General features: G+C 37.8%; 1 protein-coding gene, 1 long non-coding RNA gene and 2 pseudogenes across 4 annotated transcripts; all 4 read left to right on the forward strand.

Moving 5' to 3' along the window:
• Window positions 1–247: 247 nt before the first annotated feature.
• On the forward strand, window positions 248–1407 carry LOC147924048 (uncharacterized). The gene is made up of 3 exons (XR_015585930.1): window positions 248–551; window positions 650–836; window positions 948–1407. It is a non-coding gene; the product is annotated as an uncharacterized LOC147924048 (long non-coding RNA).
• Window positions 1408–5556: 4149 nt separating this feature from the next.
• Window positions 5557–7381, forward strand: LOC147924049 (uncharacterized). The gene is given in 4 exon segments (XM_087494257.1): window positions 5557–6281; window positions 6453–6600; window positions 6603–6772; window positions 6873–7381. Coding segments are annotated over 4 exon segments (822 nt in total). The 5' UTR covers window positions 5557–6005; the 3' UTR covers window positions 7101–7381.
• A 1249-nt stretch (window positions 7382–8630) lies between these two features.
• Window positions 8631–9226, forward strand: LOC147924050 (auxin-responsive protein SAUR67 pseudogene; annotated as a pseudogene). Its single transcript, XR_015587531.1, has one exon. The product of XR_015587531.1 is annotated as an auxin-responsive protein SAUR67 pseudogene (transcript).
• A 5159-nt stretch (window positions 9227–14385) lies between these two features.
• Window positions 14386–15182, forward strand: LOC147924051 (auxin-responsive protein SAUR63 pseudogene; annotated as a pseudogene). The gene is made up of 2 exons (XR_015586216.1): window positions 14386–14497; window positions 14606–15182. The product of XR_015586216.1 is annotated as an auxin-responsive protein SAUR63 pseudogene (transcript).
• The last annotated feature ends 5786 nt before the right edge of the window (window positions 15183–20968 follow it).

The following is a 20968-nucleotide window of genomic DNA, read 5'->3' on the forward strand; positions in this document are numbered from 1 at the left end:
AACCAACCTGGGACCCTTATCTTAACAAATAAAGCTATATAGAGTTTGGTATTTTTGGCTTCTCTTGTTAATATAACGTCTCAGTACCTAAACCTTATCATATTAATGTCCATATATATAGGATTCATACCCACATGATCATGTCTTCTCACCATAAAATTGTATAGTCCACAAGTTAATTTCGAGACATAACTGATTACCAACTTGGGAGACCCTTATTGATCACATAGAGTACAGACATAAGCATGTGGTGTGTCTAGTTAGGTTACTCAGGAGCTTGCTACAAAGCCTATCTATTAGTTTCTCCTTCTATATAGAAACATAAGCAACTCTGTTTTTCAAGAGCTCTTGAACATCTCTGAAGAAGAGTTTGGCCTCACAACCGGTGGACCAATCACCGTGCCGTTCGATTCAGTTTTCATAGAGTATCTCATCAAACTGATACAAGGAAGAATCGATGGAGATACTGAAAAGGCTCTGTTAACATCAATCTCTAGTGCTACATGTTCTTCACAACGCGCTTTGCAACTACAAGAACGGAGTCAGCAACTGTTTGTATTTTATAGTATTTGTGAATATGGTTGCAGTTAGATTACACTGAAATACAAAACATACACAATTAATTACTCTCTTTATATTGTTTTTGCAGAACTCTTAACACAAACCTATTGGACTCTTGATCAACCATAACTTGCATTTTAAAGAGTTTCTAAAATACAACTTACAAATCACTTTGCCCACAAAATATGCTAATCAAGATGGCCAAGATGGCAACGTAGAGCAGCTCTCAACAGAGAAAGAATCTCTCATTTCAGACATCAGAGTCTTCTACTAAAGTAAGCTCAACCTCTACAAAGAATCTCATTTAAGAAATCACTTTCGCTTTCCGATCTATTTGCCCACAAATGTTGCTCCCCAAACATAAGCCTACTTGACATCAACCACAGAGATCCGAAAACGACAGACAACAGAGTGAAAGCCTAGCAATCAGAGGAAGAAGCAACCAACATGATCCGAAAAAAGCGATTCTGAGACAAAGAAATCTAATCACCAACCCATACAGAGGGGAACTCGAGAATTGAGAACAAGAACATCAACCAAGGTTGAAACAGAGTTCCAAAATCCTCGCCCATGACCAACGCCTCAAGAATCCAATTCGAAACAGAATCGGCAATAAACCCTCAAGAATCTAGGTCAAAACCACCGCCAAGAACGAAACTGCCGATCCTAGCCAGCTCGCTTCCACCTATTGGGATATGTATATTGTATATTGTCTAATATTCTCTAGATAAGGTTTAGGAAGATTTACATATTAGTATATCTTGGTCCCCAAGTTTAGATATTCTAGTTCTCTTTGTATAAATACATGATGTAAAGGTTGGAGATCAATAACACAAACATTATATTTTTTGGCCGATTCTAGTTTTAACATGGTATCAGAGCAAAAAGCTTGAAAGATCTTTTGTCTCTCTGTTTTGTTTCTTGTCTCTCTGTTTTCTCTCTTCTTGTTCTCCGTTCGTTTTGTTCCTTTTTTTTTTTTTTTTTTCCGTTTGTCACTTTGATCGGTTGATCAATATTTTTGATGGGTGAAGAAAAAGCTATCATGACTAAGGTTTCAGACTCTAACACGGTCTCGCCTTATGCATTGTCTTCGTCTGATAACCCCGGTTCCATGATCTCCTCTGTTGTGTTGAGTGGAGATAATTACTCGGAGTGGGCCACCAAGATGTTTAATGCTCTTCGTGCTAAGAGAAAAACTGGGTTTATTGATGGATCCATTAAGAAACCTACAGCAGTTGGTTCGGAGTTGGAGTCTTGGACCAGTGTGAACTCGATGATTATCGGTTGGTTGCGCACCTCAATCTCTCCTCGTGTTCGTGGTTATGCAACAGTTGCTCATGCTACAAGTCCCCACGCCTCATCCTTCCCTAATTTCACACCTGAACAATGGCAAGCAATCAGTAAGATGGCTTCAGAGAAAACAAGTAATCACATAGATAAGCTTTCTGGTAAGATTCATGAGGATTTGATTTTAGATACTGGAGCTTCTCATCATATGACCGGAAATCTTAAGTTGTTAGTCAACGTGACATCCATACCGTCTTGCTCTGTGGGATTTGCGGATGGAAGTAAAACTGTATCTGAAAACATGGGAGAGTTTCGTGTTTCAGATCATCTCACTCTCGCCAATGTTTTATATGTGCCAGATTTAAATTGTTCTCTTATCTCTGTTTCAAAGCTGCTTAAGCAGACTGGTGGTGTGGCATTGTTTACTGATACGTTATGTGTTGTGCAGGACCGTTTCTCGAAGACTCTGATTGGAGCCGGGGTAGAACGTGATGGGGTTTATCTTCTTCAAGATGTTGCAGCTGTGCGGGTTAATAAGGTTGGAGTGCAGTGCGACTCAACTTTGTGGCATCGTCGGCTTGGACATCCTGCTTTTTCAGTTCTTTCTACTTTACCTATTGGTTTTGATGTTTCAAACTCAGCTAGTCCTAGTCCATGTGACGTGTGTTTTAGGGCTAAGCAAACAAGAGAAGTTTTTTATGATAGTTCAAATAAAGCAATGGATTGTTTTTCACTTATTCATGTTGACGTTTGGGGTCCTTATCGTGTTTCTGCTTCGTCTGGAGCTGTTTATTTTTTGACTATTGTAGACGATTTTTCTAGAGCGGTGTGGACACACCTTCTATTAGAGAAATCTGAAGTTCGTCAAGTTTTACAGAATTTTTGTGCTTATACCGAGCGACAGTTTGATAAGCCGGTTCGGATGGTTCGGAGTGATAACGGAACAGAGTTCATGTGTCTTGCCTCGTTTTTCCAAAGCAAAGGAATTATTCATCAAACATCGTGTGTAGATACCCCACAACAAAATGGTCGCGTTGAAAGGAAACATCGGCACATCTTGAATGTTGCTCGGTCACTTTTGTTTCAGGCTGGTCTTCCGGTGTCGTTTTGGGGAGAAGCAGTTTTGATGGCTACATACTTAATAAATAGGACGCCAACAAAGGTTCTTCAAGATCGCACTCCGTATGAACTCCTTCATGGGAAGAAACCCGTTTATGATCATATTAAGGTGTTTGGGTCTTCCTGTTATACTCATAAACGTTCTCGAGATAAAGACAAATTTGGAGAAAGAAGTCGTCATTGCATTTTTGTGGGTTACCCCTTCGGGAAGAAAGGGTGGAAGGTGTACGATCTTGAGACTGCAAAGTTTTCCGTCTCTCGTGATGTTATTTTCCAAGAGAATGAATTTCCATTTCTCACCAAGTCTACTTTGCACGACCAGCCTGTTTCCTCTCCCAGTGCGACGATTGATGATGACTGGCTGGTTCATTTAGAACCCACGCATGAGGAAAGGGGGAGTCCCGCGTCGTCTTCTGATCGGTCCGAAGAACGTGAGTCGGGTGGTTTGCCTACTTCACAAGATCATGTTGTGCCTACTTCTGCTGAAACAGTTGCTACACCTACTGTCCTAAATCCCGTTGTTGATAGTGCTAGCGGTCAGTCTAACGTTGAGTTGGGACAGGGAAAGCGTCAAAAGTTACCATCTGTTAAATTAAAAGATTATGTGACTTACTCCGCACGTTGCAATGTTGAAGACACCCATCACGTTTCTCCCGACTTCTCTTCAGTTTCTTCGTCAACGGTTCAAGGTACACACACTCCCTATCCTCTCACAAATTACATATCTGATGAAAATTTTTCTCCGTCTCATCGTGCATTTCTAGCGGCTGTCGTTAGTGGAGTTGAACCGACATCGTTTAAACAGGCCATGCAAGATCCTCGTTGGACTAACGCGTGTGGTACAGAGATCAATGCGATGGAAGAAAACCATACTTGGGATGTCGTTGATTTGCCTCCTGGCAAAGTGGCCATTGATAACAAATGGGTTTTCAAGATAAAGTATCATTCTGATGGCTCGCTCGAATGGTATAAAGCTCGTTTAGTTGCTTGTGGCAACCGTCAAGTCGAAGGGGAGGATTATAATGAGACATTTGCTCTGGTCGTTAAAATGACCACCATACGAAGTTTACTACGCATTGTTTCTGCCAGGAATTGGGAAGCTCATCAGATGGATGTTCATAATGCGTTTTTACATGGTGATTTGGAAGAGGAAGTGTATATGAAGTTACCAGTTGGTTTTCGTCACTCTGCTCCAAATAAAGTGTGTCGTCTCCGTAAGTCTTTGTATGGACTTAAGCAGGCTCCTAGGTGCTGGTTTGCAAAGCTTACCTCTGCTTTGACAAGATTTGGTTTTGTTCAGTCTTATGAAGATTATTCTCTGTTTACGTATTCCAAGGGTGAGGTAGAGCTTCGGGTTCTCATATATGTTGATGATTTATTAGTTTGTGGTAATCATTCCCATATGCTTAAACGGTTTAAGGAATATTTGGGAAAGTGTTTTCACATGAAAGATTTGGGTAAGGCGAAGTATTTTAACACCACCCTTCAACTGAAACCCTAACCACCAAGACCTAATCACCACACCAGGATCTCTGCCTTCTTCACCTTCCTTCAACCGAGCTCACGAAGCACATCAGAGAAAAAGAAAAGGCATCACCAATTATGTTGGGAGTAAAGCTGGCCGAAACCGCAAGAGAAACAAAGCCGAACCATCGTCCTATAGAAAACCGACGCATGTCCGAGCCAAAAGACTGAAAAGCTAGCCGACGTTGCTAAGGGAGCCAACGGCGCTAGAAGAAAGCCGACCAACACCACTGACAAAGCTGGCCGTTGCCGGAGCCAAGATGGATTCTCGGAGAAGACAGAGGAAGAGAGAGAAGTATTAAAAATTTGTTAAATTAAAATTTTATTAAGAAAAGGCTCAACAAAAATAAATCTTATAATATAAAATAAAAAGAGTAGCTTAAAAATTGTAGCCTATAACATAAATATAATATGGGCCGGGCCTGCAGAAAGATAACTTGGTCCCAAAGTCTCCGTTATTGCTTATATATAAATCATCTTTTAGCTTAGGGTTTGTTTTCAGAAACTTTCCATATTTGATTCGTGTCATCATCAATGGAGATTGCTACAACATGCCCTTTGCAATTATTTCCGAAACAACAGAGAGTCAAAAGCAGAGGTGTGAGGTTCAATTTACTTGATGTCTCGTTGCTACCTACAAACGCTAAGCCACACGACGACACACGTGCGACGCTCCGAAGAACGAGAGTAAGAGAAACAGAGAGAGAGAGAGAGAGAGAGAGAGAGAGAGAGAGAGAGAGAGAGAGAGAGAGAGAGAGAGAGAGACTTAAAGAACTAACCAGAGAAGAAAAGGGTTGGCTGAGATCTCCGAAAGATTGAAACTTTGTGAACAGAGAGAGAGACAGAGTAAAGAAAGTTCCAGATCCGGATCTAGTAGAAGAAAGAACGAGAGTAAGATACAATGATGATCCCACAAGTTTATGTATATATATATAACTCAAGAGCAAGTGGTGAGTGAGCAATTCTTACTATTAGTTGCTCTCCACTCTCCACAGTTACGGACGGTGTTAAATTACCAGAAAGTGGGATCTGATTTCTGATTTCACACCAAAAATTAATTAACTTTGCAACAGCGTTCGTTTGTTTATTTATTCACTTAACCCCGCGTCGTCGGTCACCGACATGTAGCAGCTATACATAATAAGAAGAAGACTCGAGGACAGATGAAAGACTTTTTTTTTTTTTTTTTTTTTTTAATTAGTTCGCACATAAAACGACATCGTTTACTTGATGGCAAACAGCTAAAGCTTGTGAAAAAACTCGGACAAGGCCCATTAGGCCCACTTTTTCTCATATTAGAGAACGAAGCAGCAGAGGTAAGGAGTGAGAAAGACTATATAAAACCTGGTTATAGAGGTAACTTGGTCCCAAAGACTCCACAAATTTGCTTCTCTCTCTACTCTCTCTCTCTTTTAGATTTTGTGTCAGATTATTTCCTTATCTTTCGTCTCATCATCTTCAAATTCCATCGCCTTCGTTTATTTTTTTCCCTTTACTCTGTGCGTTAGCCAACAATGGAGATTGCTACGTCCTCGACTGCTTTCAATTTATTTCCAAAAGAAGAGAGATTTAAAAGCAAAGGTGTCAGATTCAATTTACTCGATATCTCATCGTCGCTACCTATAAACCCTAAGCCAGATGACCCACGAATTCTGACTCGATCGGGGAGATATGGCAAGGAAAAGTGCGACGTTGTAGCCGCTCCGAAGAAACGTCAACAACTTTCCGACGAAGGAACTCCATCGGTGAAGAGACAAAAGAAGACCGACGAAGTCGACTCATCTACTAAGGTATCTCACTCGTCTAGGTCAAACCCTAGTTTCGACAGTTGTTTTGTTTTCTAAATTTAGGGTAAAAAAGCTTGACTGACTGATGTGTTTTGTTTTTGTTAATTAGATTGATTTTTATTTGTTAATTAATTTGCTTACGTTTTTTACTTTTTCTGAAATCTTCTTCTTCAGGCGAAATCTATTAGGAAGTTGACACCGAGTCTTCTTCACAAAACAGAGTCCGAGTCAAAGCAAGAGACACTCCCAAAAGTCACTAAACCGGTCGATGCGAGAGCAATTACACCAAAGGTTGCTAAACCGGTGGATGCGAGAGCAATTACACCAAAGGTTACTACTAAACCGGAATTACGGCGAAGCCTGATGATGGGAGGATTGATTTGAAAAACTTGATCGCAAAGGCACAACATAAAATTCATGAGAAGAGGCACATCGATCATCGAAGAGAACACATTGCAAGGCAGAGGATAGCTGCTCGCTTAGCTCTAAATCAAGTAAGTAAACAAGATCTCAATTTTTTTTTATATTTCTTGTGCACCAAGTTGATTTGTTTTCAGGTTCTAATATTATGTTGTTTCTGTGTGTCTTTGTCAGATGGTAGCAACAGTTTTCTTTGACCATCATCTGAACTATTATAAAGAACTGGAACAGCTTGGCTACACATTCATGCGAGATGAACTTGACTGCTTGAACATGTTCAGTTTGTGGTCAAGAAGCGACTACAATGGTGAAACCAACTCTGTCTTGGAAAATAACAAAACGTCATGGAGTGATGAAGAAGAAGATTCAAGGAGAAAAAAGCAGCAGAGGCAAAAGCTTTGAGCACTCCCTCCCTGCCTGCAAGTTTCTCTGATAACAAAGCATGGTGGATCCGCTGAGAGTATTAATCAGAGCCGTCAAAGCTTAACAAGTATGTGATTATTTAAGACAGAGACAAACATATATACCAAAAGAAGAAGAAGTATAATTGTGTCGGAGTACAGTGTTTTGTTTAATTTGTGTGATTGTTCTCGCTGCAATCTATATATATATATATATAAGGCGTAATTTTGAACATGTGACGTGTCTATCTTTTCGCATAAATATGACAAAGTTTTTGAGAATACTTCTGTCTATATTATTTGCAAAAATGTCTTGCATTCTTCTTTTCAATTCATCAATAGAAAAGATTCTCGTACAGGTTTGTGTGCTCTTGTTTTGTTTAAGATGAGAAGTTACTATAAAATTATATAAAGATTCTGATACAAACAGGAGCAACTCCAGATACTCCAATAACAACCTGTTGAGACTTTGATATTACAGTAGCATTCATCCAAATGCCAATGTAAACCCCTTTGAAGTCCAAGAAAAGCTATTCAGATTCTCCAGTTACATATTCCAAATATCATATACTACTGCTCCCAGCTTAATTGCTATAGAGATAAAGAACGCTTTGCTTTTCCGAGAAGTTACCTGAGCAACTCTGTTTTTTCAAGAGCTCTTAAACACCTGTAAGGAAGAGTTGGTGGACCAATCACCTTGCCTCTAAATTTGGTTTTGCTATCTCAACAAATTGATTGAGAATATTGAATGGAGACATAGAAAAGGCTCTTACAATGCCAATATCTAGTGCTAGATGAGCTTTACAATGGTTCTCTGCAACCACAAGAATAACAAACACTACTAATATAGTTCAAAAGATTAACTTGATGAATAAACTATAAGACAGTATCTACAACATCTATCAAGACATACTTTTTCTTATGAAAAAAAGTCAAGAACCTTAGAAATCTACAGGAATAAACTTGAAACTTTCAATCTATAAATCTTTTCAGACATTACCTTTACCACTGAAATTTATGCAAGTTTAACTTCTCTAGACGTGTGTGCATTAATATTGGTTTCAGACGTTTTAGTTTTCCTAATTATTCTCTACATATCTGAACACTAGTCCCCTGAAAGGAACCTAGGAATCCATTGAAAACTGCAGGTTTAGGGGGGTTTTATTTCTTTGAGAACATCAAAAGGCCTACAAGTTCTATATCTCTCATTCACTTATTGTACAAATCATTGTTTCTAAATGTTTCTGTATAAGATTTATACTCACACTCACATGGTTATGTCTTATCAACAGAAATTCTAATCCACGAGCTGGTTAGTAGAGTATTGGTTACCAACTTTGTGACCCCTTATGATCACATAAAACAAAGACAGAAGCATGTGTTCTGTCTGTTTGGTTTCTCTAATCTATCTAAACTCCTAAAGTTTCTCCTTTATATATAGCCTAGCAAGCCTATTGGATTCTTCATCAACCATAACTTGCATTCAAAGAGTTATACAGCACACAGCACAACAACTCACAGATTTCTTTTCCTTACCGATCTTTTAGGAAACACACTTTGTCTTGAAAATGATGATGAACGCAAAGAAGCTTTTGAAGATGGCAAAGAAATGGCAACAGAGAGCAGCCTTAAGCAGGAAAAGAATCTCATTTCAGAGAGCAAATACTACTAGCAACTCAACTGCTGTAGAGAAGGGCTGTTTTGTGGCTTACACTGCAGATAAAGCACGCTTTGTTTTCCCAATAAGTTACCTTAGCAACTCTGTTTTTCAAGAACTCTTGAAGATCTCTGAAGAAGAGTTTGGCCTCTCTACCAGTGGACCAATCACGTTGCCGTTCGATGCGGTTTTCTTAAAGTATCTAATCAAATTGATCAAACGACGAATGGATGGAGATACGGAAAAGGCTCTGTTAATGTCAATCTCTAGTGCTAGATGTTCCTTACCATGCTCTTTTCAACAACAAGAACAATTGCTTGTATTTTAGAGAATTATACTGTAGCAATTTCTGTGTTTGTAAAGATTCTAATGTATTAGATCAGACAGCTAATTTTAGAAATACAAGCCATTGTATTTGTCTCTCTTTCAGACAGTCATTAAAATCTACTTTCGTTATAAACTAAGAAAAATGAGATAACTTCAACATCACATGTTGTGACAGCTTACTCCGAACTGTTCTGCTGTGAATCTTTTATTAGTATAGATATGATATGCTTCAATCTTTGTACTCCTTATCATATAAGTTGTAGCCTTATCTTAAGAATGTGATAAGCACAACCTCTTGTATAAATATGTTGGTCATGTGAATAATACAAACATCTTTTCCCAATTCTCTACATGGTATCAGAGCACTGATCTGAAAACCTAAATTCCTCTCTCTCGATCTCTTTTCTATTTCTCTCTTTCCTGCAATCTCTCTTTTTCTTTTCTGCAATGGCATCCGACACCTCCTCTACCTCTGTTGAATCCTCCCCTGTTTTCAACATCTCTGAACCGGCAAAAACATTGATCTCCCTCAACATGGCCAACATCACCAAACTCACGCCAAACAACTTCATCACTTGGCGTCTGCAAGTTCAATCTCTTCTTGAGGCTCATGATCTTCATGTCTTCATCACCAATGAAGACAACACGCCTGCTGCAACAATCACCACTGCTACCGCTGAAAACCAACCAAATCCACATCTTGCAGCCTGGAAACGTCAAGACAAGCTCCTTTTCAGTGCTGTTCTAGGTTCTCTCTCCCTCTCCGTCCAACCGATTGTTGCTCGTACTACAACAACACGGGATCTCTGGCAAACCCTCTCTAGCACTTACGGGAAATCCTCTCGTGGCCACATCCGACAAATCAAGGACCAACTCAAGGATGTTTCTAAAGGAAACAATTCAATTCATGACTATATGCGAGACATCATCAACAAGTCTGACAAACTTGCTCTCCTTGATGCTCCCCTTCCCCATGAAGATCTCCTTGACTACATAACATCTGGTCTCGGAGAAGAATACAGAGCAGTTGTCGAGATGGTTCAAGGTCATGATACGCCGATCTCAATCCCTGAACTTCATGAAAAACTTATCAACAGGGAGAATGCACTCAAGGTCTCTGGAAAAACAGAGTTCTCTGCTCCGGTGACTGCGAATGCCACTCAGTTCTCCTCTCGACAGTCTAATTCATCTTTGCGTGGTGGCTACAACCCTTCACGTGGTGGTTTCCGTCCATCTCGCCCGTACCTTGGGAAATGTCAAATCTGTGGAGTTCAAGGACATGGTGCTCGCAGATGTCCACAGTACAGCGCACCATCATCGACTCCTTCTTTCTCACCACACTACTCTGCTCCATATCGTTGTCCTGCACCTTGGGCTGCACCTCACCTGCCGCTTCCCACGCCTCAATGGCAACAACAACCTCAGGCTCATCACACGACAAGCTCACCTCACCCCGACCTCTCTCCGTGGCTTCTTGATAGTGCTGCGTCACACCACATTGCGAGTGATCTCTCCAATCTCTCTCTCCATGCTCCGTACACTGGTGGAGAAAACGTTATGGTTGGGAATGGATCGAATCTCCCCATAACTCACTCTGGTTTCATCTCCCTTCCCTCTTATTCCCGGAACCTTAAGCTTAACAATGTTTTATGTGTTCCTGCAATGAAGAAAAATTTGATCTCTGCCAACAAGCTTTGTCAAAATAACAATGTAATGATTCAACTGTGTCCCTTTACTTTTCAGGTGTAGGATCTACGCACGGGGACAACACTTCTCAGAGGCAAGGCCAATGAAGGTGTATATGAGTGGCCGATCACCGTCCCAAACACTGTTCCAACCTCTGTTTCTGCGTTCAGCTGCTCCAAAACAACACCATCCTCTTGGCACTCTAGATTAGGACACCCAAATTCTCAGACTTTTCATCATATGGTTTCTAAGTTTTCTTTACCTATTTCTGCTTCTTTGTCTTCTCATTTATTTTGCAACTCTTGTTCTAGTAATAAAAGCCATAAGTTACCTTTCTCTACTTCCTCTTTACACTCAAAAGCTCCTCTTGACATACTTTATTCTGATGTTTGGACATCACCTGTTGTCTCTGTAGATGGGTACAAATACTATGTTATATTTGTGGATCATTACACAAGATACACCTGGTTGTACCCTCTCAAACAAAAATCTCAGGTTGCTCAAATATTTCCAATCTTCAAGGCTCTTGTTGAGAACCGGTTCAAAACAAAAATCACAATGCTCTTCTCGGACAATGGGGGGGAGTTCCTTGCTCTTAAAGAGTTCTTGGCAACAAATGGAATTTCACATTTCACTTCTCCTCCTCACACTCCTGAGCACAATGGCATGGCTGAAAGAAAACATCGCCATATTGTTGAAACCGGTCTCTGGCTTCTCACCCATGCTTCCGTACCAAACACCTATTGGACTTATTCTTTTTCCACTGCTGTCTACCTTATAAACCGACTTACTACCCCAAATCTCTCTCATTCCTCTCCTTATCACTTACTCTTCGGAATCAAACCCAACTACCACAAGCTCTGTACCTTTGGCTGCCTGTGTTACCCTTGGATTTGACCGTACGGTCACAACAAGTTTAGTCCAAGATCAACTCCCTGTATTTTTCTAGGCTACTCTCTCACCCAAAGTGCTTATCTCTGCTTAGATGTGTCAACCTCTCGTGTTTATGTCTCTCGCCATGTTCAGTTCGTCGAAACAGTTTTCCCCTTTTCCTCACCAACAAACTCTCCTCTCCCTTCCTCTCCTGAACCATCTACGTCCGACTCTTTTTCTGCATCTATTGTCCCTACCTTTGATCGGTCACTCACGCTCCCTGATGCCTCGTCGTGTGATTCTTCAGTTCCGACTATTGATACACCATCGTTGGATTCATCGCCTGCTTCCTCCTCTGCATTTTCGGTTGCAGAGCACTCTGTTTTGGCTTCCTCTGGTCTTCCAATAACACTGCCTCCTCCTCAGAACAAACACATCATGCAGACTCGAGCCAAGGACAACATTCGGAAGCCAAATCCTCGCTATGGTCTCACTGCTGTCCTCAAAGAGATTGAACCGGTTAGTCATGTGCAAGCTCTTAAGGATGAGAAGTGGACAAAGGCCATTCATGCTGAAGCTGATGCTTTTAAGCGAAATGACACATTTGATCTTGTTGATCGCTCCCAAGCAAAGAACATTGTTGAGTCTAAATGGGTTTTCCATATTAAGCGCAACCCCGATGGCTCCATTGACAAGTACAAGGCCCGTCTGGTTGCCAAAGGCTTTCACCAAAGCCCTGGTCTCGACTACCATGACACGTTTAGTCCGGTTGTTAAGCATGCTACCATCCGTGCCGTCCTTGGTACTGCTGTTGGTGGAAATTGGCCTCTGCTCATGTTAGATGTAAACAATGCCTTCCTCCTAGGTCCTCTCAATGAAGAAGTGTACATGCTTCAGCCACCGGGTCTTGTTGATAAGGACAAACCTCATCACGTTTGTCGACTCAAAAGGGCGGTTTATGGCCTCAAGCAGGCACCGCGTGTGTGGTATAATGCACTTAAAGATATTTTGATTAGTCTCGGGTTTAAAAACTCGCATGCCGATGCTTCACTCTTTGTTCTTTGCACAGGGAGCTCCTACATCTATATCCTTGTCTATGTTGACGACATAGTCATCACTGGCTCCTCCATGACAGAACTCAAGCGGGTCACTGATCTCCTTGGCGTTCGGTTCTCTCTCAAAGATCTTGGTCAGCTGTCCTACTTCCTCGGTATGGAGGCTTACCGCACTGCTGCTGGTCTTCACCTCACACAGACCAAGTACATCACTGACTTGCTCCGCAAGACTCATATGGCGGAAGCAAAACCTGTCCCTACGCCCATGGTGTCTTCGCAGGTTCTCTCTTTGTCCTCTGGTGTTCCGTTGTCTGATGGAACTCAGTATCGTGCCACGGTTGGGAGTCTGCAGTACCTTCTTTTAACCCGACCTGACATTGCGTTTGCAGTAAATCGACTTTCTCAATTTATGCACAAACCTACGACTGTGCATTGGGAGGCTGTTAAGCGGTTATTACGGTACTTGGTTGGAACTCCGGATAAGGGAATCTTCTTCTCTGCTTCGACACCAACTACTCTTCATGCGTATTCCGATGCTGACTGGGCTGGCTGTCGTGATGATTACTTGTCTACCGGTGGTTACCTGGTGTATATTGGTCGCCAGCCAGTGTCTTGGTCGTCCAAGAAACAGAGTGGTGTTGCTCGCTCTTCGACTGAGGCGGAGTATCGAGCACTTACTGCGGCAGCTTCTGAGGTGAAATGGGTTGCTTCCTTAATGTCTGAGCTTGGTATTCAGTCCACTACAACACCGGTTCTGTTCTGCGATAACATTGGAGCCACTTACCTCTCTGCGAATCCAGTGTTTCACTCTCGCATGAAGCATTTGGCTCTTGACTATCATTTTGTTCGTGAGCAGGTTCAGGCCAAGCAACTTCGTGTCGCTCACATTAGTTCAGAAAACCGGCTGGCGGATGCACTCACTAAACCTCTGCCTCGTCTGCGTTTCGACACTCTTTGTCACAAGATTGGTCTCTGCAAGCGTCGTCCATCTTGCGGGGGCGTATTAGTATAGATATGATATGCTTTAATCTTTGTAGTCCTTATCATATAAGTTGTAGCCTTATCTTAAGAATGTGATAAGCACAACCTCTTGTATAAATATGTTGGTCATGTGAATAATACAAACATCTTTTCCCAATATTATTCTCTACATCTTTATCTTTATGTCATAAAAAGTGGTGCAGTAGTTAACAAATTTCATTCAAATCAATCCATCATTCAGTTGTACCTATCAATCTCGTAGAAGTAATGAGAAATTTTAGTATGGCCTAAGTTTAACCTCTCTGTCATAGAAATGAGCAAATTTAGTAGGAATAGTTGATTCGCTGGCCGGAAAATTGAAGGACCTACATGCTCTTCGTTTTTGCTTCACAAGCATATGTCTTTCTTTGCATCTATCTATATATCTCTGATCATTATTTATTCTAACCACATTTTTTGTCCTTGATTTCAGCAAACGATTTGTTGTCCATGAATAATAATAACTTGACCTATTATATTTGTGTCTCACATTTGATTTAGCTAATGGATCGACTAACCAACTTGGGACCCTTATGCTTACAAACAAAGGCGTACAGAAGCATGAGTTTGTAGCTGAAAAATTACATGTTCTCAACATCTCGTGTTTGAATATAAATATACCTCTTGCATTCTTCACAAATGTCTTAGTACCTAACTCTTGTCATATAGTATTTATACCCACATGATCATGTCTTCTCACAACAAGTTTTATAGTCCACACAAGTTGATTACAAACTTGGGACCCTTATAGAGAGGGAACATAAGCATGTGTTGTGTCTGGTAAGGTTGCTCATCAGAAACTTGTCGCAAAGCCAATCTTATATTCTTATCCTTCTATATAATGAAACAAGCCTATGATATTCTTCATCAATTATAACTTTCATTCAGGGAGCTTTACACAGAGAATTCACAAATCTTTTCTCCTTCATTCTCCATCTCGCATTCCAATCTAAATCGTTTCCCAGAAAATGATGATGATCACAAGGAAGCTAATCAAGATGGCAAAGAAATGGCAACAGAGAGCAGCCTTCAACAGGAAAAGAATCTCGCTTCAGAGGTCAAGTGCTACTACTAGTAGCTCAACAGTTGTAGAGAAGGGTTGTTTTGTGGTTTACACGGCAGATAAAATCCGCTTTGCTTTTCCTATAAGTTACCTGAGCAACTCTATTGTCCAAGAGCTCTTGAGAATATCTGAAGAAGAGTTTGGTCTGCCGACGGACGGACCAATCACATTGCCATTTGATTCGGTTTTCTTGGAGTATCTCATTAAACTGATCCAAAGATGTCAATCTTTGCATGGAGATACAGAAAAGGCTCTGTTAATGTCAATCTCTAATGCTAGATGCTCTTTGCAACCACAAGAACAACAAAGTATTCCTATTCAACAATTGCTTGTATTTTAGAGTGTTACTACTTCTTACATGTTTGTAAAGATTCTTATGAATTAGTTAGAGAGATTATTATTTTTTGCCTCTCTTCAAGATTGCCTCGCCAAAATTCAAAGTCAAATACCATTTTGAAAGAAAAATGAGCTACTTTCAATATCACATGTTGTGACAGTTTCATATAAATCTCTGAAATGTTCACACATGGATGAACTAAAAGACAAATGGTTCAACGAAGAAGAAGCTACAAGAGGTGAACTCAGACCCGAAACCTCCTTGACCACGTCAAGATATATCTTCTCTAGATCTTGGAGAGTATCTTCTTCACTTTGAGGACGCGTGAAGAATCGCCATGGAGTACTCTCCGTTTCGATCGAGCTTCTTTGGAAGTTTAGGCAAAAGGTCTTTGACATCGGGAGTATGATTTTCCAGAACATTTTCGGTAGAAGAAGTGGATTCCTTTTCCTTGGATGGAGATAATTAGGGTTTTCGGAAATCTTATATACTACTATATATAAAAAATTAGCCTCTCTCCAACTTGACTCATCATCAATTCATCATCATCTCATATCTTTAATTTTTAAATTTCCTTTTTTTTTTTTGTAATTGTTTTATATAAAGTTTTACATTAATTATTCTTTATAAATAATGAAAATACCTTTTGAAATATCTATTTTGACTTTAATTATTAGATTGATTGATATTATAAGAAAGAAACTGAAAACAAAATCTCAAAGTTATCTGTGAAATACACAAAAAATAACAAAACATATATTTACATATATATAAAAGTTAACTATATATTGGTTTTTAATTTTTAATATAAAATTAAAAACAAAGATTTACATTAATTTACATTACTCTCTCATAAAAAAATTAGTAAGCTAAAATACGTAATGGTTTTACTATTATTAATTAAAAAATTAAAAATAGTATATAAATAAAAAGGGAATATTGAAAATAAAAGATAAATATTTAAATATTTTTCTATATATGCATTCCATAATTAGAATTGGTGAGATATGTTTTATATTAATTGAATTCCTATTATACCCATAAATCATATCTACAATATATATTAACTTTTTTAATGTATTAAATCTAACATGTTTATTTTGGTGTAGTGATTAAGTTATTATTTTAGTCCAATATAATACAACTTCAAACCTTACAAACTACATTTTTTTCTTTTATTTGTTTTTTATGCATATGCATGTCACGCGGCTGCAACCCGCGATCCATCTCGCAATAAATAGTTAACAATATTAAAAAAAAAACAAATATTATATAATAGTTTTCTAGGTACGTAAATATTATAAAACATTAATAGAAATAATTTTTATTAGTAAAACTTTAATACTCGAAAGATAACATCTTTAGAAATAATGAAGATATTCTGATTCATTTTTTTCCCCCATTCAGTTTTTTATTTATAGGATTTCTAATAAAATAGAATGTACATTTTAATTATTGTTGAATATAGAGAAAAATTGAATACTTATATTCAACAGAGCAGAGCAAAAAACAGAGCAGAGCACTACTTCTTCACTTGGACATAAAAACTGGCGATGTTGAGTTAGGAAAGGATTGAATTAAACTGCATCAGTTGGAGTCACAACTAGGTAGAGTCACCTTTTGGATGCTTTTAACAATGAAACTTAAAACTAAAACTTAGAAAATCTTTACAATCAAGCTAGAGACTAGAGAGTAGAGATGTTCTTCAAGATATAAAATAAGTTCTTCATAGTAACCAGATCATCCACATGAATATGCCAGTTCAACAACAAAGGAACCAAGCGAAAACCCGATGCACAAGTAAAATAAAAGACAAAAATATGATTACGAATAACATAAGAATGAAACAGAGAACAAAAACAAAACAGAGATGGATATAAAATAGATGTAAACAGGTGTTAAAGTAACAGGCCGTAGCTTATGCTATAAAGAAGCAAACAGTGTCGCAAAGCCTAATTTCACTTTCTGCCTAAGAAAAACGAAATGTACAAACACATTTTTATCAACTTTGGACATCAGATACCGTAGGCAAATCATCACCGATTAACACAAACACACAAAGGATAAAACTGCAATCTCAGCCGAAAGATGGTGATCTAGTGATTTTGACATAATTTCACCATTGATTGCAGAAAACTAAAAACAGGGTATTGAAGACAAAAACAAGAAAACAAGAAAAAGAAGAATTAGTGTATGTCTGACTGTCTAAGTAACAACACTATATTGTTTTGTTAATGTCAAACTATTACTTTGTTTATCTATTAGTTTGTCTCTTGTCTTATCATAATACAAACTCAACTTCCAAAAAAATGGAGACTTCATCTAACCTCAAAAATCACTTGTTCTGACAGTTTCATGTAAATACCTGAAACCTTCAAGCCATTAAACAAAAGATGATCTAGCTACCAAGAGTTCATTCACTATATATAGTGTTCATATGAACCTCTGTTAAGGCAAACATGACTAAACAAGAACAAGAGACGTTCTTATGATTTGAACTGACATAATGAGAAGATAATAGACAACGTTACTACTTAAAATTTAGTAGAAACAAAAATGATCTCTATCCATTAAAGAAAGTTTCAATTATTCTACAAAGATTAACTTGATGAAACGTTATCACTCATTTAGAGAGAGAGAGAGAGCTGTTAACAACCACTAGGATGTTGGCACGTGCGTTACCTCACAGAAAAGTGAAAACTTTAAATGATTAACATTATTAATTTCATATTTCAGAATAAAAAAATTTTGGTAATTTTTTAACTGTATAATATAAAAGTCATAAATAATGACTAAGATGAATTAACTAAATTAGTTAAATAAAATATTTGTTATATATATAAAAATGAAAAATCGATTCAGTGACAATAAGAGAATAATGTTAAAGATATATAAATCTAGGTTTACTGAATTATACTCAGATAATCAATTTTGAAAGATACTCACATAGAATAAAAATTAAATCATTATTCTATCAAAATTTATAAAAATAATAAAGGTATAAAACAAAAAGGTGCGATTTTTGAAACATAGAGGTGTGAAAAAAATGTGAAAGAATTAATAGGTGCGATTTTTGAAAGATGGGGATACAACGAAGAGATGCAAAAATATGAAAATAAAGACATGTGAAACAAAAAGGTGTGAAGCAAAAAGATACAAAAACTAACAAGTGCAAACATTGAAATCAAGGGATACAACGAAGAAACATAATTGTTGGATCACAATACTGAAACTTTATATAAATAAAGAGGTGTAAAACAAAAAGATATGAAAACTAACGGGTGCCTACATGAAAAGTTGGGGATGCGACGAAGAAACACAATTGTTGGATCGAGTTTTTGAAACTTTTGAGATCAGTAACAAAGGGTGAGATCATTAATAATACTTAAATAACAAAAACTCTTTTCAAAATCCATAAAAATCTGTATATATATAAAAACAAAAAGATGTGAAAATAAAGAAGTGTGAAACAAAAGTGTGAAACAAAAAGGGTTGAAAAATAACAAGTGCAACCATTGAAAGCTAGGGATACAACAAAGAAACACAATTGTTGGATCAAAACATTGCAACTTTATATAAACAAAGAAGTGTAAATAAAAAAGGTGTGAAAACTAACGGGTGCTAACATAGAAAGCTGAAGGTGCAACGAAGAAACACAATTGTTGGACCGAAACTTTGCAACTTTTGAGATCATTAACAAAGGGTGAGATCATTAATCATACTCAAAGAACAAAAACTATTTTCAAAGTCCACAAAAATATGTATATATATAAAAACAAAGAGTGTGAAAACAGAGATGTGTGAAACAAAAAGGTGCAAAAACTAACAAGTGCAACCATTGAAAGCTAGGGGTAAAACGAAGAAACACAATTGTTGGATCAAAACATTGCAACTTTATATAAACAAAGAGGTGTAAAACAAAAGGGTGTGAAAACTAACGGGTACCAACATGGAAAGCTGGGGGTGCAACGAAGAAACACAATTATTGGACCAAAACTTTGCAACTTTGAGATCATTAACAAAGGGTGAGATAATTAATAATACTCAAAGAACAAAAACTCTTTTCAAAATCCGTAAAAATGTGTATATATATAAAAACAAAGAGTGTGAAAACAAAGAGGTGTGAAACAAAAAGGTGTGAAACAAAAAGGTGTGAAAACTAACAAGTGCAACCATTGAAAGCTAGAGGTACGACGAAGAAACACAATTGTTGGATCAAAACATTGCAACTTTATATAAACAAAGAGGTGTAAAACAAAAGGGTGTGAAAACTAACGGGTGCCAACATGGAAAGCTGGGGGTGCAACGATGAAACACAATTGTTGGACCAAAACATTACAACTTTTGAGATCATTAACAAAGGGTTTAATAGGTGCGATTTTTAAAAGATGGGGGTACGACGAAGAAACATGATTATTGGAAAAAAACTTGCAACTGTTGGGATCATAAATAATTTTAAACCGTTTGATGAGATAATAGAAACAATCTCATCCGTTAGATTAAAGTTGACCCCCAAAAGTGGGTTTGCTATTATATAGAGAAAACAAAGAGTGTGAAAACAAAAAGGTGTGAAACAAAAAGGTGTGAAACAAAAAGGTGCGAAAACTAACAAGTACAACCATTGAAAGCTAGGGGTACAACGAAGAAACACAATTTTTGGATCAAAACATTGCAACTTTATATAAACAAAGAGGTGTAAAATAAAAGGGTGTGAAAACTAATGGGTGCCAACATGGAAAGTTGGGGGTGCAGCGAAGAAACACAATTTTTGGACCAAAACTTTGCAACTTTGAGATCATTAACAAAGGGTGAGATCATTAGTAATACTCAAAGAAGAAAAACTATTTTCAAAGTCCATAAAATTCTGTATATATATAAAAACAAAGAGTGTGAAAACAAAGAGGTGTGAAACAAAGATGTGCGAAAACTAACAAGTGCAACCATTAAAAGCTAGGGGTACAACGAAGAAACACAATTGTTATATCAAAACATTGCAACTTTATATAAACAAAGAGGTGTAAAACAAAAAGGTGTGAAAATTAACGGATGCCAACATGGAAAGCTGGGGGTGCAACGAAGAAACGCAATTGTTAGACCGAAACATTACAACTTTTGAGATCATTAACAAATGGTTTAATAGGTGCGATTTTTAAAAGATGGGGGTACGACGAAGAAACAAGATTATTGGAAAAAAAATTAAGAGAGAGAGAGAGAGACAAAGCGGAGAGCTCTTATGGAGAACTTTAGCTCTGTAGTGGTGAGTAGTTTATTTCTGTATATCAACTATATATTAGGAATTGAATTCCCACTTATGTCTATGAATCGGTACCATCATGTTCTTCAATAAACGACAGCGAAAACGAAGTCGATGTGGTGAAACAAGTGATAATAATATCTCACCTTTTGATGTTCTCTTCTTTGAGTTAAACACTAATTTTATATATTTCTTGTAGATTCCAGATCACTCTAAAAGTGACTGTTATACATTACGTTTTTTAAAAGTTGTATATACAAATTAGAAAGTCATCAAAGACTAAATAAGTTACCTTTAGTAGATCTTTTCTTTCTAACTTGACTTGTCATTTGGTCTTGTTTACGCTTTCTAGAATTTGATTTTGTGTTGTCATAAGTATGTCTGGCTTTTTCTTCGGCACTCTCTATTTCCATGTTCATTTGTAATATTTCTATATATTATCAAAATGTTTGAAACCCAGAAAGTATAAGAAATTATAATTCAACTAAATTTTTTAAAAACTGTATTTACAAAAAAATATAAACTAACCTGGATCATGAACATCTAATGGACATCCTACAAAAAAAAATAACATTTATACCATGTTTGTTAGAAAAA

Source organism: Camelina sativa, chromosome 17, assembly GCF_030686135.1.
Source record: "Camelina sativa cultivar CO46 ecotype springtype chromosome 17, ASM3068613v1".
Taxonomy (NCBI): domain Eukaryota; kingdom Viridiplantae; phylum Streptophyta; class Magnoliopsida; order Brassicales; family Brassicaceae; genus Camelina; species Camelina sativa.